Source organism: Pongo abelii, chromosome 2 (assembly GCF_028885655.2).
Source record: "Pongo abelii isolate AG06213 chromosome 2, NHGRI_mPonAbe1-v2.0_pri, whole genome shotgun sequence".
Taxonomy (NCBI): Eukaryota; Metazoa; Chordata; class Mammalia; order Primates; family Hominidae; genus Pongo; species Pongo abelii.
In genome coordinates, this window is record NC_085928.1 from 124,753,053 (window position 1) to 124,768,136 (window position 15,084).

Genomic DNA, 15,084 nt, shown 5'->3' on the forward strand with positions numbered 1-15,084 from the left:
TCAAATATTATACATAAACGGTGTGATGCTAACTGAACTATTTGTATGCCTTCCTAGGTCAGCAAGATGTTTTCTCTGCTGATGATATAGTTTTTCTGTCATTTCTCAAGTGCAGATTTCAGAGTCAGCTGAACATACCGAGTAATTATTGTAAGACAGAATGGTTTGATACCAGCTTTATCTGATGCCAAATCATCAATTTATGCAGATACTTTTAAATTCTCATGGTCCACATCAAATAGTTCTATTCTATCGGTTCCGTTTGCTACCACGGAGTACATTTTACACCTGATTCATCTTGGCAAGTGCATCAGAGTCTAGTGCTGCTAAAAGTCATGAGTGCTTTATGAGCCACCTAGTGATGATAGCCAGGAGGTCTTATGCCTGCCCTCAATACTTTGGATGAAATTTGCCTCTCAAGCACTCAAGAGCACAGAACTACTAGATCCCAATTGTGTACATGCTTGGGCTCCTGTGAGAGCTTTGAAGACATTTATTAAGGAAAATTCTGGCACAAACTAAGCAATCTTGCCATCTTTTCCATGAGAGGTCAAATAGCCTGTATCTAGATGATACTATAAATCAGTTGGTATAAATTTAATAATATCCTGGCTCAGACTAAATAAACATTAAAAAAGCCACATGTCAGCCAATTGGATTTACTGAGTCATTCTTATATCAAGATAGGTTATAAGAAACTTACATACCTGAAGAATATTAATTTAGTTGCCCTATACACTTCTTCACAAAATTGAAAGTTAACATGTGCTTGGCTTTTATTGAGAGTTAATAAAAGAAATGTCCACAAGAAAACGTTTCTCTCTACAGATGTAACTGCCAATTAAGACATTATACTGAATAACACAGTTGTTTCAGCTGATATAAACAAATCTGCAACTGAAAAGGAATTAGAATACTACATTATGAACATAAGAGAACTTTTCCTAAATTGTTTTTAACAAACCTCCTTATTGGCAATGACAATATTTAATGACCAAACTTACAAAGACAAGTTTAATATTAGCATCATTTTCCCTAATAAGTTGGGCTTGATTTCAGAGAAGATGCACATCTTTAATTTCCTCAGAAACCTTTGTCAGTATCCTTGTCTACCAGCACCTGGAAGCTTGTGTCTTAATATTTGCCAATGCAGAAATAGTCTATAAAGTGTAACCTATTCTCAAATATTTATTTAGAACAAAATAGAAAGGGAAAAATATTGTGAACTATATGGAATAAACTCTCAAATAATAAAATTATACTGTAGTTGGGAAAGAAGAATTAGTTGCATGTCCCAGGATATCTATTACCTATATTTTGTCTGTCTGACCATCCATCCATCCATCCATCCATCCACATCCCTGCATCCATCCTTCCCTCCATCCATTCATTCATCATCTATCCACCCTATCTATCTATCTATCTATCTATCTATCTATCTATCTATCTATCTATCTATTTCTCTATTTTTCTGTCTATCATGTGAATATAACTGATGAACTTGTTTTACTTGTATGATTAATAAATTATCTCTAAAAATTATTCCCAAAGAATAAATTTTTAAAATGTCCTAGTCTAAGATGGCATCAATGGAAAAGGCCTCCCAAAGTAATTTCATCGAATGGAAAAAAGAAACTCATGTAGACATGTAAGTTCTGGTATTTTTTCTTAGAATCTCTATCATCTTACTTTATTGTTTGAATAACTTAGCAATGAAGCATTTGTTGACAGTCAAATGATGAGACACTACGCATTCTTGGGGTTCTGAGGGGAGTAGAAATCTCACTTTCACGTGGGGTATTCAGATAATTAGAACTAATTAGCCTTGTGCAGAGGCTATAACGATTACTTTATGACACCCAAGTAATATCAATAACATTCTCTGCATATTACACTCAACTTTGAGTGGAGAACTTCTGAAAGGGCACATCGGATATTGGTGAGGAGGCTTTGCCAAGAAATGCAAACAGATCTCTAGGAGAAGATGCCATGTTTAATGGAATATAGGACAACAGCCCTAATTCATGATTAGGTGATACCTTCTGTGGCAGAACTGTTGAAGGGCACACAAATGTCATGCATATGCCCCAGTGTTAGAGACACCTGGGAGCCTGTAAAAATACCTTGCTTTCTCTTAGATGTTCACCAGCTGCAGCACATGGTGAATAGGACCAAAACCCTGCCTACAATCTACTGTTCACTTTGCTCAGAGCACCCTTCCTGCCTGACACCCAACACTTGTTGGTCTAAAAAACTCCTTTTAGTTTTCAAAACCAAGTTCAGGAGTTACCTCCTCTGTGAAGCCTTGTTCTTATTCCTCTAGTCCCTCCACAGTGAGTAACTTCCTCCTCTTTACTGCTTATGGACTTTGCACATGCCTTAATTGTTAACCATAGATGAACATATTAGGATTATTTGTTTTCTGACAGAGTCTGATTGGGAGGGAAACCAGTTGTTCTAAAACAGGGAGAAAAATGTAAGTTTAATTCCTATCTTTGGTAAGTTTCTTCTTAGGCAGTAGAAAAGTTTAAAGGCATTTTACTTGTATTTGTGTTATCATTTTGAAAAATATAACTCTAAACTGCATAATTCTTTAAGCAAACCTGATTAATCCATACACGCCATACACAAACACACACACCAAAATTATATACATATACATATACATATACATATGTATGTATATGTATAGTTTTTCCCTTTCTCTCCATTAACTACTTCCCTCCCTCGTACACCCTAATTGGTTGACCTATAAAACTCAAGCCTCAAGTTAATCAACACCATTAACCATGATCCTAAATTGCAGACATAGCACCTAGGTAGAAATAACTAGGTTCTCTAGAACTAATCTAGCAAAGTCAAAATTCAGAGTAAAATAAAGTATCCCAATGACATACTGAGCAGTAAGAAATCAAAAATAATATCTTTTGATATTTGAGAATACTCTCAATATTTGAACCCATTTATGATCATCTATTTAATGAATACCCAAATACTTCACGTAAGTGTTAAAAGTTTTAAATACGTTTGGACATTTTGTTCCAATGTGCTATGAAAGAACAAATAGTTCCATGGACTATCTGTACTCTCATCCTAAATCTTTCAGTGATTTCCACGAGTAGTTTCTGTTACCCTGGTAACACTTATAAAATAAATGATTTAACCTACCTCTATATGATTGTTGCCCTGGTAACTTCCTGTTTTCTAGAAAGTCTGACAAAGACTTTATTTTGGCTGCATATTTTCTTACTTTAGGAAATAAGAATTTAACAGATTGGATATTTAACATTATTTCTATTTGAATTATATTTAATATGTTAAATAGCTATTAAGGAAGTAACGTCATCTACATCTTTATGAAGGAACTGGCAAAGCTGTGATACTCTGCTTTACTAATGATGAAGTAATGAAGAAATTCTAAATACTATCCAAGGACACACTGGAGATCATGTATGATTGAAATTTTTCTTCTTAGCAGCTGTCAGTTGTGTCATGTTCAGAATGCTGTGCCTGCTGTTCTAAAAAGTGATACATTATATCTTGAGCTAGTCTTTCATTTTAAAGGTTGTTAGTAAAATAACAGAAAACCACATGCAGAAAGATAGGCCACATGCACACACACCACACACATGCACCCACATACTCCCATAGTAACAGAGCTAGAATACTTCAGTTGGGACAATTTTTATGTTACTGGGTATAGAAACAGTGGCCATGTATTAATAGATGCATCCCTATGTACTCTGGAGATGTGTTGGTGCCTAGCACTTGGCAGCTTCCAACCACCATATCTGAGAATTTAAAAAATGTATTAAAGCATATTTTTGTATTTCAAAAGATTCTAGACTCTGCACTGCCCCTAGACACTCCTGTGCCTTGGAGGCAGGGATCTCAGACAGCAGAAAGCTTTCAGGAACTCTACTTGGAAGATAAACATTACCTCCAAAATTATTTAGGAATATAAAATGACTTTACATACAAAGACTTTGCACAATGGCATTTCATAATGTAGCAGAATTTATTTTTTTCTATTTATAATTGATTCATACATTACTCCACTGCATATTATTACTTTTACGCACACATCAGTGACATAACTTACTCTTTCTGTTTTACATTTTTCAAAGTACACTTAAATTCTAAACAATAGTACTGGGATTGTCAAGCTAATAAAAAATGTGTAGGAAAGTCTGCCAGATTTGACTGCACGAAAGTTGTAGTTCAATACGTAGCAATTTAACTTTCCAACCAAATATTTCCCTCGTTCTCTAATATAAACATTTCACTTAAGGCAGGCTATTTGCTCTGCCCGTAGTCCCCTTTGAAATAACTTGAGACTCTCCTCCCATACTTTTTGTGTATTATTTTCACTTAAAATATTCTCCTTTTTTCATTTTAGCCCCACAAACATCACCCATCCTTTAAGGTCATGTTTATGTCATTGTTCTTCCCTGTCCTTAACTGTTCACAGAGGCCTCTTCATTTTTTAGGTTATATAATTACTAAAATTTTGATAAATTTTCAACTGTACCTTTTCAATTAAATTATCCTGAGCATATAATGTTTTTCTACAATTATATTGCAAGTCTTGAGGACAAATTATTTCTTATTTTCTCTCCTCCATTTCCAACAATATCTAGAAAAATATCATACACATATTTGATGCTCAAGAATATTTGTTTTTATTATTTGTTGATTTTTTTCATTGAACCCAAGTTTCTCAATGTTATAAGATGAGGAGTCAATGATTGGTATAGCTAAGGGCTGAGGGAAAGAAAGACTGAATCAAGAGAACATGTGAGGAAAATATTCCTCAAGTTTTATGACAATCAATGGCATTAAAAACTCTATACATTCTTAAAAATTACAAATTATTGATTTACAACTTGCTCATACCTAAAAATTCCTTATTAGGCAGTTGGCAACTGATTATTTTTACTTGTACTACATTTAACTTAAGAACTATATGGCCTATGATCTAAATATCAACAACTAGTCATGGAGCAAAAGATAATGCTAATTTTGTTAAGACCATGGCATTTCACAATCCAATTGATTTGATCATTCAGCAACATGACTATCAACTATGCAACAATCAGAGTTCTCTATGATCATGATCATACATGGTATTAACAAATTCTTTTTTTTTTTTTTTTTTTGAGACAGGGTCTTGTTCTGTTGCTCAGACTGAAGTACAGTGGTGTGATCTTGGCTTACTGTAGCCTTGAGCTTCTAGCCTCAAACAATCCTCCCACCTCAGCTTCCCAAGTAGCTGGGACTATAGGCATGCACCACCATGCCTGGCTAATTTTTTGTATTTTTTGTAGGGACAAGGTTTTGCCATGCTGCCCCAGGCTGGTCTCAAACTCCCGAGCTCAAGCAATCTGCCTGCCTTGGCCTCTCCAAGTGCTGGGGTTACAGGCTTGAGTCACCGCACCGGGCCAACCTTAACAAATTCTTAAATAGATTATAAAGTTTTAGCCTCCTGAGAACATGTCTGACTGCAGTAATAGATTACTTTTTAAACTGGATTTGGTAAAATAAATGCATCTCCTCTCCAAAACTAAGATAGTCTTACGTATGAAGACTTTATAATCTCCAAAAAGAGATTTTTTCAATGCTATTTAAAATTGTTTCTGTAATTAGAGAAAAAGGAATTATTCCAAATTAACTTTATGAAGCCTTTGTTAATTGAATATTCAAACCTGACAAAAATAGCTTACTAATTTTATTAATAAAAACTGATGCCAAAATAATAAACTATTAACAAGTATAATCCAGAAGTCTATTTTTAAGAGGGATATATCATAACCAAATGGAGTTGATGGCAGAATGATTCTACCTTAGGAAAATATTAAAAATTATGATACAATTAATTACAAATATATTAATACAATAAAATTGGCAAAAGGAAAATAATATCAATAGTTTCAAAAAAACTTTGATTAAGTTCAACATCTATACCTGAATTAAAAAATAATTCATAGTGGCATTTCCATTACGATAAGAAATAGGTCAAAGGACACATTCCAAAGCCATTTGGCCAGAAAATGAATTATGAAATATAAAGATTTAAAATCAGGTGGAAAAGTATATTATTTTTGATGACCTGGAAAAGCTGAGAATGAATTAAATATTTGATTGAAAACAACGAGGGAATTCAGAAAGATAGCTGGTTATCAAAATTGTTTCATATATGAGATAGAAGAAAAGGCTAAACAGCATCATGAAGAATCAACCAAACATTTCGCAAGAGTGGGATACATGGCAGGACAGCTAACCATGAACAGGAAGGGAAAAAAGACTGCCAGATTAAAAGAGCCTTAAATGACCCAATAACCAAATATAATATGTGGTCACTGATTGCTTCCTGGATTGGGTAAACCAGTGTAAATAACATTTTTGCTCAATTGGGAAAATTTAATGAGAGATGATAAAAAATTCTCAACTGGGAAAAACGGAAAATATTCACTGAAAATGGCACATATTGTGTGATGTCATTTGACTGATATTTTGGTAAATGGTATATACACATACATGTGATATATATAATGCGTATATTGTGTGCATGTGTGTTTGTAGATGTAGATAAGTTGGTAGATATTGATATAAATACAGAAAAACATCTGGAAACATGTAACATTAGATATTAACTGTACTAATCTTTGGGTAAGAGGAAATGGGTATTTTATATGCATATTTTAACTTATGTGTATATTCTAAATCTCAGCAATACTTTTGAACAATTAATAGATTTTTTAAATTAAATGAATAAAATTAGTATATACATTTTTATACACTAAAGTGATCAATGAGAAAATATAATAAAATTTTTATAATTACAATGCTGAAGAATATTTCATGTGTTAGAAAACTTACACATTAGAAATGTGTTGTGTCCTCATGAATGGATTAATGTCAGCTGTGTCCTCATGAGTGGATTAATGTTGCCATGGAATTAAATTTGTGGGAATAGCTTTGTTAGAAAAAGAAGCTCTCTCTGGCTCTCTTGTTTTTGCCTTCTTGCCAGGTGATGTCTTCTGCCATGTTATGACATAAGATGGCCCTTACCAGCTGCCTGTATCAAGCTCTTGGACTTTCCATCCTCCAGAATTGCGAGCTATATAGACTTATTTTCTTTATAAATTACACAGTCTGTGCTACTTTATTATAGCCACAGCAAAAAACTAAGACATATAATAACAAAAATACTAAGATGCCAAATAAAACATTAAGCAATATATAGAACATACATGGAGGAAACCTGATACTCTATTAAGTGATCCAAAATACATAAAAGAATTCTTGGGTAGATGAAAAGTTCTTTTTCTTGTACAGAAAAATTCAATATTGTAAATATGTCATATTCTTAAATTTCCCATAAGTCAATATATAATTTGAAATTTTAGTACATTTTTAACTTCATAAAATGCATTAAAGTTCATCTGAAAATGTAAAATAGCTAGAAAAATGTTTGAGAAACAATTAAAAAAATATTGTTGCCATTTCCTATCAGTTTATAAGGCAAGTTTCCCCAACATGCGGCCCACTGGCTGCATGCAGCCCACAACAGCTTTGAATGTGACCCCACACAAATTCACGATCTTTCTTAAAATATTAAAAGATTTATTTATTTATTTTAGCTCATCAGCTATCATTAGTTTTAGTGTATTTTATGTGTGGCCTAAGACAATTTTTCTTCCAATGTGGCCCAGGGAAGCCAAAATATTGGACACCCCTGATTAAGGTATTGTAAGTTATAGTACTCAAAATAGAGCAATGCTCAAAAGAAATAGAGAAGCAGGACAGAAGAGCATTTGGAAAACAGACACAAAGATAAAACTATTTCGTTATGTGATAAATATTGGCATAAAATTCATGCCAGAGGAGGAAATACAGAGGGCTTCTTTGGTAAAATTTGTTATGGCAATTGGTTCCACGTTTGGGGAAAAAAAAAATCAAAAAAATGAAACTTTGAATCTTAATCTCATCTCATGCTATAAAATAAACTTCAAAGGTAACAACATTTTAAAACAAAATTTACTATAAGCACAGTAAGAAAACATACAGCATTTTAAATCTATAGTGATTAAGGTATTTTCCATGGAATACAGATGCTCTAAAGCTGGGGCTGTCAAAATACAGCCTGTGAGTCAAATGTGGCCATACCTATTTCTGTAAATAAAGTTTTATTGGAACTCAAGGCACACCCATTCATTATGTATTGTCTATGGATGCTTTCACAATAAACCATAGAATTGAGTAGGTGTGACACAGACCACATAGCTCACAAAACAGAAAATATTTACTGTTTGGCTTTTTACAGAAAAAGTTTGCTGACCCTTGTTCTAAAAGAAAGACTGATACATTTGAATACATAAATACCAAAAATCTGCATGGCAAATATACAATTAAAATTTAAAGTAAACTGAGATAATATTTAAATTATCTATGACACTATAAACTTACTAACTGTAATAAGATCTTTTATAAATAAGAAAAGATCAATACCTCAAAAGAAAACTAAGCAAAGCAAACCAACTTGAAGTTCAGAGATAAAGAAAACAAAATCAGTCAATAAACATGTGAAAATCAACTCATAGGATTCAGAAATGAAAATAAAATATGAGTGAGATATTTACCACATTAACAAAATATTTAAAACTTGAGATTACCTGCTTTTAATTGAGGTTATGGAGAAAGAAAAACTGCTATCTAAAAGGCATTTTGACAATATTGTATATCAAATTTTAAAACATAAATATCTTTTGTGTCAGCAACTTATCTGACAGATGTTTTCTCACTAGGGCGTAATATTACTGTCTTGAGTTTTCAAGAAAGTACACCTTTTGGTGCATTTATACAATAGTGATAATGGAGCTGTTATCAAAATTGATATAGATCTATATGTGACTCATATTTATTGACATCCAGAACATTATTGAGGAAAAATAAATCAAATTGTAATACAATATTTGTAGAGTAATATTGTTTCTATATTAAAAATACACATTTACAGACATGCAAATATATACTTTCATATGCAATAAAATTGACTGGATAGAAATATCTGATTTTGTTTACAATGTTTATTTCCGGAGAATAGAAATGATGAATGAAGGGATCCCAGGTGGAAAATCTTTTATACTCTCTACATTTCTTTTGAATTATAAGCCTTGCATTTCATTGTTTAAAGTTATTTTACTCAAGTTGCTGAGATTATATTTGAAAAATTACTGTAAAATTTTGAAGTTATACTTAACAATAGGAATGCCAGGACTATTTTCTACAGTAATTAGGGCAAATTAGGCACTCTCAAAACACACACCTACAAATTTGAAGGACACAACTCTAAAACTAGTCCTTAGGCCTTACACGTTTAAGGTCAAAGAATGACCAAATTAAGTGTTCTGGGGTTTCTTATACAGCCTGGTTGTAGAGAAGCAGTTTATATTTGATCTTTAGCTGAAAACTCAGGGTTTATTAATCATAACAATTATAATTTTTTATTTGCTTGCAACTTTTTTGCCATTTGTTGCCATGGCAACAAATTATGTATTGATTCAATAAGGGCATCTTGCATTTCTTAGAATACTGTAATTAGATAACCAATTTTTAATTAAGTCAAAATGAAAGCTGACCTTTCTCCTTGAGATGATATAACACTAACCATATCAAGAACAGAAGATTTATGCTTCAAATGAGCTTAAATAAAGTTTAAGAAAGTGGAACTCTGCTTCCTCTTGAAAACTATCATCTTTACTCCTTGTCAGTAACACAGATGTAACAAAATATCCAATGTATTGGAACACAGCAATTTCAACTGTGTATTCATATGACATTGCAATGTAACATACTTCTCTGTAGAGTAGGTATTTGGTGCAATCCATCAACTATTAAAATTCTGTCAGTGCAATGGTCAGATTTCAGCATGCAGTACAGACGTCTGTGCTGAGAAGCAGAAACAAATAACCAACTACATTGACAAAGTCAGCATTTTTACTTCTTCTCAGCAAAAAGTGAATTCCTAATTTAGTCTAACAGTGTTGTCTTCTCAGAGTCTATTCAGGTGAACAATAACAAAAGGCAAACAGAAATGCTCTTGCTTCCCTACATGGGGTTTGACAGCTTTCCAGGAGATCCAGTAAGTTCCCAGGGTCCAGTAACAGAAATCTCTTTTCTTTCCAAAACACCAGAATTATAATCCATGCAAAGAGACATCTATCCTTTCTTCCCAGAGTATTTTGTTTCTAAATCTACAAGCACATTACTTAGAAAATTCAATGTACAAAGAAACAAACTTAAATGGCAAACTTTAGAAATTATATGCTTATGTTTTCTGTTCTTCTTTCATGCCTTTACTGTTCCCTTTCGTTCTCTGTGTCATTTCATTTCTCTCTTACCAATTGTTGCCCCTCCAGTTTACCCATTCACCCTCCCTAGCAAAGAGATCAAGGACATTGCGCTCTACTTTAGAACTTTATAGAAGCACTGTTTTCAGATACAAACCAGATTGAGACATTAGAGCCCTTTAAGTCAAGCCTGAGAGAGAATCCGAAGGGCTTCTAGCCTAGGCAATACATCTGGCTCCAACTCAGGAGTCAGTGTACAAGCTTGGTGATAGGGGAGGTATATTCCTGTACAATGAAACCTCATGCATGAAATTATCATAAAGTGAGGAAAGAGAAAATGTGATAGAGAAGAAAAGTTGCAAGCAAATTGGAATTATGGGCAATATATTTGAGACATAGATTTTGACACCTTGAATTTATTTGTAAAGTAGTCTCCAGTTACTGAAAAAAGGAGATTCTCAATGGGCATTTTAAGTTTTAGGTGTTGAATTTTTAGAAAGTAAGTGAAATAAGTACCAATGTAAGCAATTTATCTTGTTTATGGCCACAGAGTTTCTTTCCACCAAACTCATTAGCAAACTAAGGTAATTAGCACTATGAATGTGGTAGAAATAGATGATTCTCAACAAAGTTGCTTATTTTCAACTTTCTGCTTACAGCAACATTCATTTGATAAAACTGGGACAATTTAAAGCATAATGAGAAATCTACTAATATAATTAAATAATAATAATTTATTGAGTGTTTGCTCTTTTCCAGAAATTATTTTAAGAGCTTTAATGCCTTATTTCATTTAATGAACAAAACATAATTATTTATGTATTATTATGTCCATGTTACAGATGAGAAAACTGTGGCTCAGAAAGTTTACATAAATAGCTCAATACCCCCTTGCTAAAACGGGTTTCCTATCCTAATGAGCTCAACCAAGAATCCATGCTGTTAATCATCAAGTTCCTCATTAATTCTTCTCAGATTCAGGTTTTTTGATTTGTAGTCTAAGATGGCTTGAATATTTTTATATTTTAGTATCATAGGGTAATTTACCCTCACTTTGATGATAAAATTAAAGCCAGCTGGGTAAAGTTACTTATGTAATATGGACAGCCAACAAGATTATTACAGGGCAATGATTGATGGTACAAACTGTGTTTCCATGATACCGTTTTGCCCTTTTCTCCATCTAAAAGATAGCAAAGTGGTGGGTGGCCCAGCCACTTCTATTTTTCCAGGAATCCACCCCAGCCATAAACATTACATTTAAACCTAGTGGCCTAAGCTCAAGCATGATGTGTAATCTAGTCTGGGAAGTGGTATGATATCAGCTCTGAGTAGTAGCCACAGCAAGGAAAATCTAAAAGGACAAATTAAAGTACACACACACGTACACACACACTAATAATACACACACAGAAATAATACATGCAAACACGAGGCTGAAGCTGTACTGGGGTGGAAAAGGAGGTGTGTGAAAAACTTTGTAAAAGTCCTGAGTGACAGCTGAAATAAAGTCCCATACAACCATCTTCCCTGCCCCTAATAGATCTAGAAGTACTGAAGAATGTTATATAGTTTGACATCTGGTAAAATATTCAGATTTTGCCAGATATGCACTCCTTTTGGCCACAAAGAGATGATGTTAAAACTCAGTATGAGGACTAAGTTAGTATTAGTGCTTTACGGATGAACACATTTTTTAGAAGGTGGTTGTTTCCTTCCAGAAAGTCTCCTTTTGAGAACTTGGCAGGACTTCTTTCCTTTTCCTCCATTGGCTCAGTCTTTGCTATGCTATGTATTGCTTTGGCAGCACAAACTGAATTTTACCTTATGACTTGGAGAGAAAAGTGTAGCCTGGATTTGTTGCATAGTGGTATGATTTATAGAACACAGAAGTAGATGAACTCAGAAAGCCCTCAAGGTATGTAAATAATAGTAAATAAAGGGATTTGCAAAATATGGTACAAAGTTCTGCTGTGGTAAACTACATATATTTTATTCTTTAAATAAAAAATCACCAAAATGTTTGGAGCAACATGAAAAGTTCCTTATTTAAAAAAATAAAATAGATACAGCTCAAATATGAAAGCCAGAGTCTCTAATTTTTTGAGTCCAGGAAATGGATGTCTGTGTATTTAGCTCCCTGGTCTTTAATATATACTAACTTACTTACATTTATCTTCTAAAGGGGTTAAAATTTAGCACTGCTTCTTCCTTGTATAATGAACACATTCAATAATAATGAGGACAATGATAATAATAATGCATAGCATGTATACTTTTTTACATTGTCTTTTACATATGATCTCTCATTTGATTCTCACAAAAGCACTATTCAGTATATAGTGTCAGAAAAGGAAACAAATGCACAGAGAGCATACTCAGAAGAGTCACCGAGACCTTGTCACACAACTTCCAGTCTAGGGCTCTTTCCCCTGCCTCATACTCTCATGAGTGTGTTGCTATTGAAATCTCTATCTCGCACTTCTATAGAGCTAGAAACCTGTAAGACCTAGGCAAAGATAAATGCAATCATTAGCCCTCAGTCTAGATTCTAATGTAATACATCATACTTTTCAGCTGGAATTGATGTAATATTGTGCCATAAAATGGGAAATCTAGCAAGTAGAAAATAGAGTTTGAATATTTAGCAGAGAGAAAATTTCCACTAAAGAAAAAGAAAACTGCTATAGTTAATTAACATGAAAATATTTACACACCTTGCCATCTATCTATATGAATTCATCTATTAGCAGACAACTACCTTCATATTTGAAATATATTGCTTCAATCAAAACTTGTCTATGATACTCCAAATTGTCCCTAAAGCATATCAGACTGTGGCCAAAGAGAGAAAAGCATATCAGAAAGAGAAGGGAAACAAAGAGTTTCCTTGTAGAATAAATTTAATTGTCCGGAGTTCTGAGTTCCTGCATAAAGCAGAAATTCCTCATGCATAAGAAATGGTAGACTCAGCTTGAATTGTTGATTGCTATTTCCTCTAATAAAGTTTCCACGCACTCTCTCTCTCTCTCTCACTCTCTTGCTTTTTCACCCTCTCTCTTTATCTGATTCTATGTCTATGTTGATCTCTAGCTATCTATTGTACATGCTTTTGTAGAATTTCAGGAACAGCTTTTTATCTGGAGAATATGGCTGCCTGAACGAGTTACATGATATAACAAAAGCTTTACCCCAAAGCTTCTATGCATTCCAAAAGCTTGTACTTGGATAATAGAAATATTAGCCTCAGGTGACTGAGAACACTTACTGTTGGTTGCATAACGTATGGCGGATGAGGCATCCATGAAGTACTCTGGACCTATGCATCAAACAGCATTTATTAGCACAAAGCAATCATAGAGAGAACTTGGTTCTTGTGTTCAGTGGACTCACACTAGGTCATAAGAAAGTGGAATCCACCCTACTTTACAGTTAATTCGTGCTCAAAACCAAGGGTAAAAAGGGAATTCTTGGACTTGATTAAATTGGTCCCTGAAACAAGGTAAAAGGTAAAGCAACTTCCTATATCAATGGAGCTGACTTCAGTGCCCACATGGCCCAGACTGGTCTTGGAGCATATTTTGAGGTTGATGTTGAAGGCTAAAGTTTTAGAAGGCCTCAGAGACCATTTGAAGATCAGCTTTCAGGGATGTCCTGGCAAGTAATGAAGGAAGCAAGAGTTGACTGCTAAGACTTTCTCTTTTTCTGTCATCAGTTGTAACTTCAAATGCTCAAGTGATCCCATTTTAGAAATATGTCCAAGTGGTAAAAGTTGTGTTAAGAGCTAAAGAGATAAACCAAAAATTTGGGGCAGTTATTTAGGTTTAACCCAAGTTAAGCAAGTTTGTAATTATTTTCACTCATGGTAATTGGTATAACAAATAAAAATGAGTATGTCAGCCAGCCAACTATTCTTAAATGTACCATGTGTCAGCCAAATGAAAAAGTCAGCCCGTATAAACTGAATGTCACGTGGAGAACTCAGAAGATTTTTTTATATATACTCACACACACAGAATTGCCAAAACACTTTGGATTGAAAAAACCTGGTGAAAGGTGAGACTCAACAACATAGATCATTGCTGTAATCTCTTCTTTTGAGAAAAGGGAGCTACAGTTAAATTCCACTTATGAGCCCTCCCAAGTAAAATCACTCTTCAGTGAATATTTTATTCATGTCACCAAAGTTCTCTACACTGGGGCTTAATGGGTGGTCTTGGCTGGAACAGAGGCCAAGATTAGGAAAAAAAAGGAAACACACACACACACACACACACACACACACATTACAACCAGGCAGGCCTGCAGGAAGAACAAAAACTGAACAGAACCTGCACATAGCCTCATGGGTCCCAAGGAAAGGCAATTAAGAAATCAGCCATTCAGAGACCCTCTAATGTAATTCAAATGAAAATCTATTCCATTTGCCCATGGATATGTTTCAAGAATCTGAGTGCAGAAAAAGAAAGAAAATGATTTGCTTCGGGGGGAATCAGTTGAGGAAAAGTGCACATAGTCTTAAGTTTGATTCTCTGACAGCTGGGATATCCTGAAATGAAGTATATAGTGACTGAACAAGGCAAAACTTCACTGAATTAATAGCATCAGCATCATTACAGTTTTACTCATTATATAACATCCACCGCCACCAGCTGCAAAATTCAAGAAGCACATACATACACACGCTTGCTGCATTCTCTCTTTCTCTTTCTCCCTCCAAACTTTTAAGAAA

At 33.9% G+C, this 15,084-nt stretch overlaps 1 protein-coding gene across 18 annotated transcripts in view; it reads right to left on the reverse strand.

Moving 5' to 3' along the window:
• RBMS3 (RNA binding motif single stranded interacting protein 3) overlaps positions 1-15,084 on the reverse strand; it is an 861,233-nt gene that overhangs the window by 108,874 nt on the left and 737,275 nt on the right. For 11 of the 18 annotated variants that reach the window (XM_054550494.2, XM_063721652.1, XM_024244176.3 and 8 more), the window contains 1 exon segment: positions 13,621-13,671. The exons of the other annotated variants lie outside the window; for them this stretch is intronic. In XM_054550494.2, coding sequence (XP_054406469.2) covers positions 13,621-13,671 — 51 coding nt within the window. 18 annotated transcript variants of the gene reach the window in all.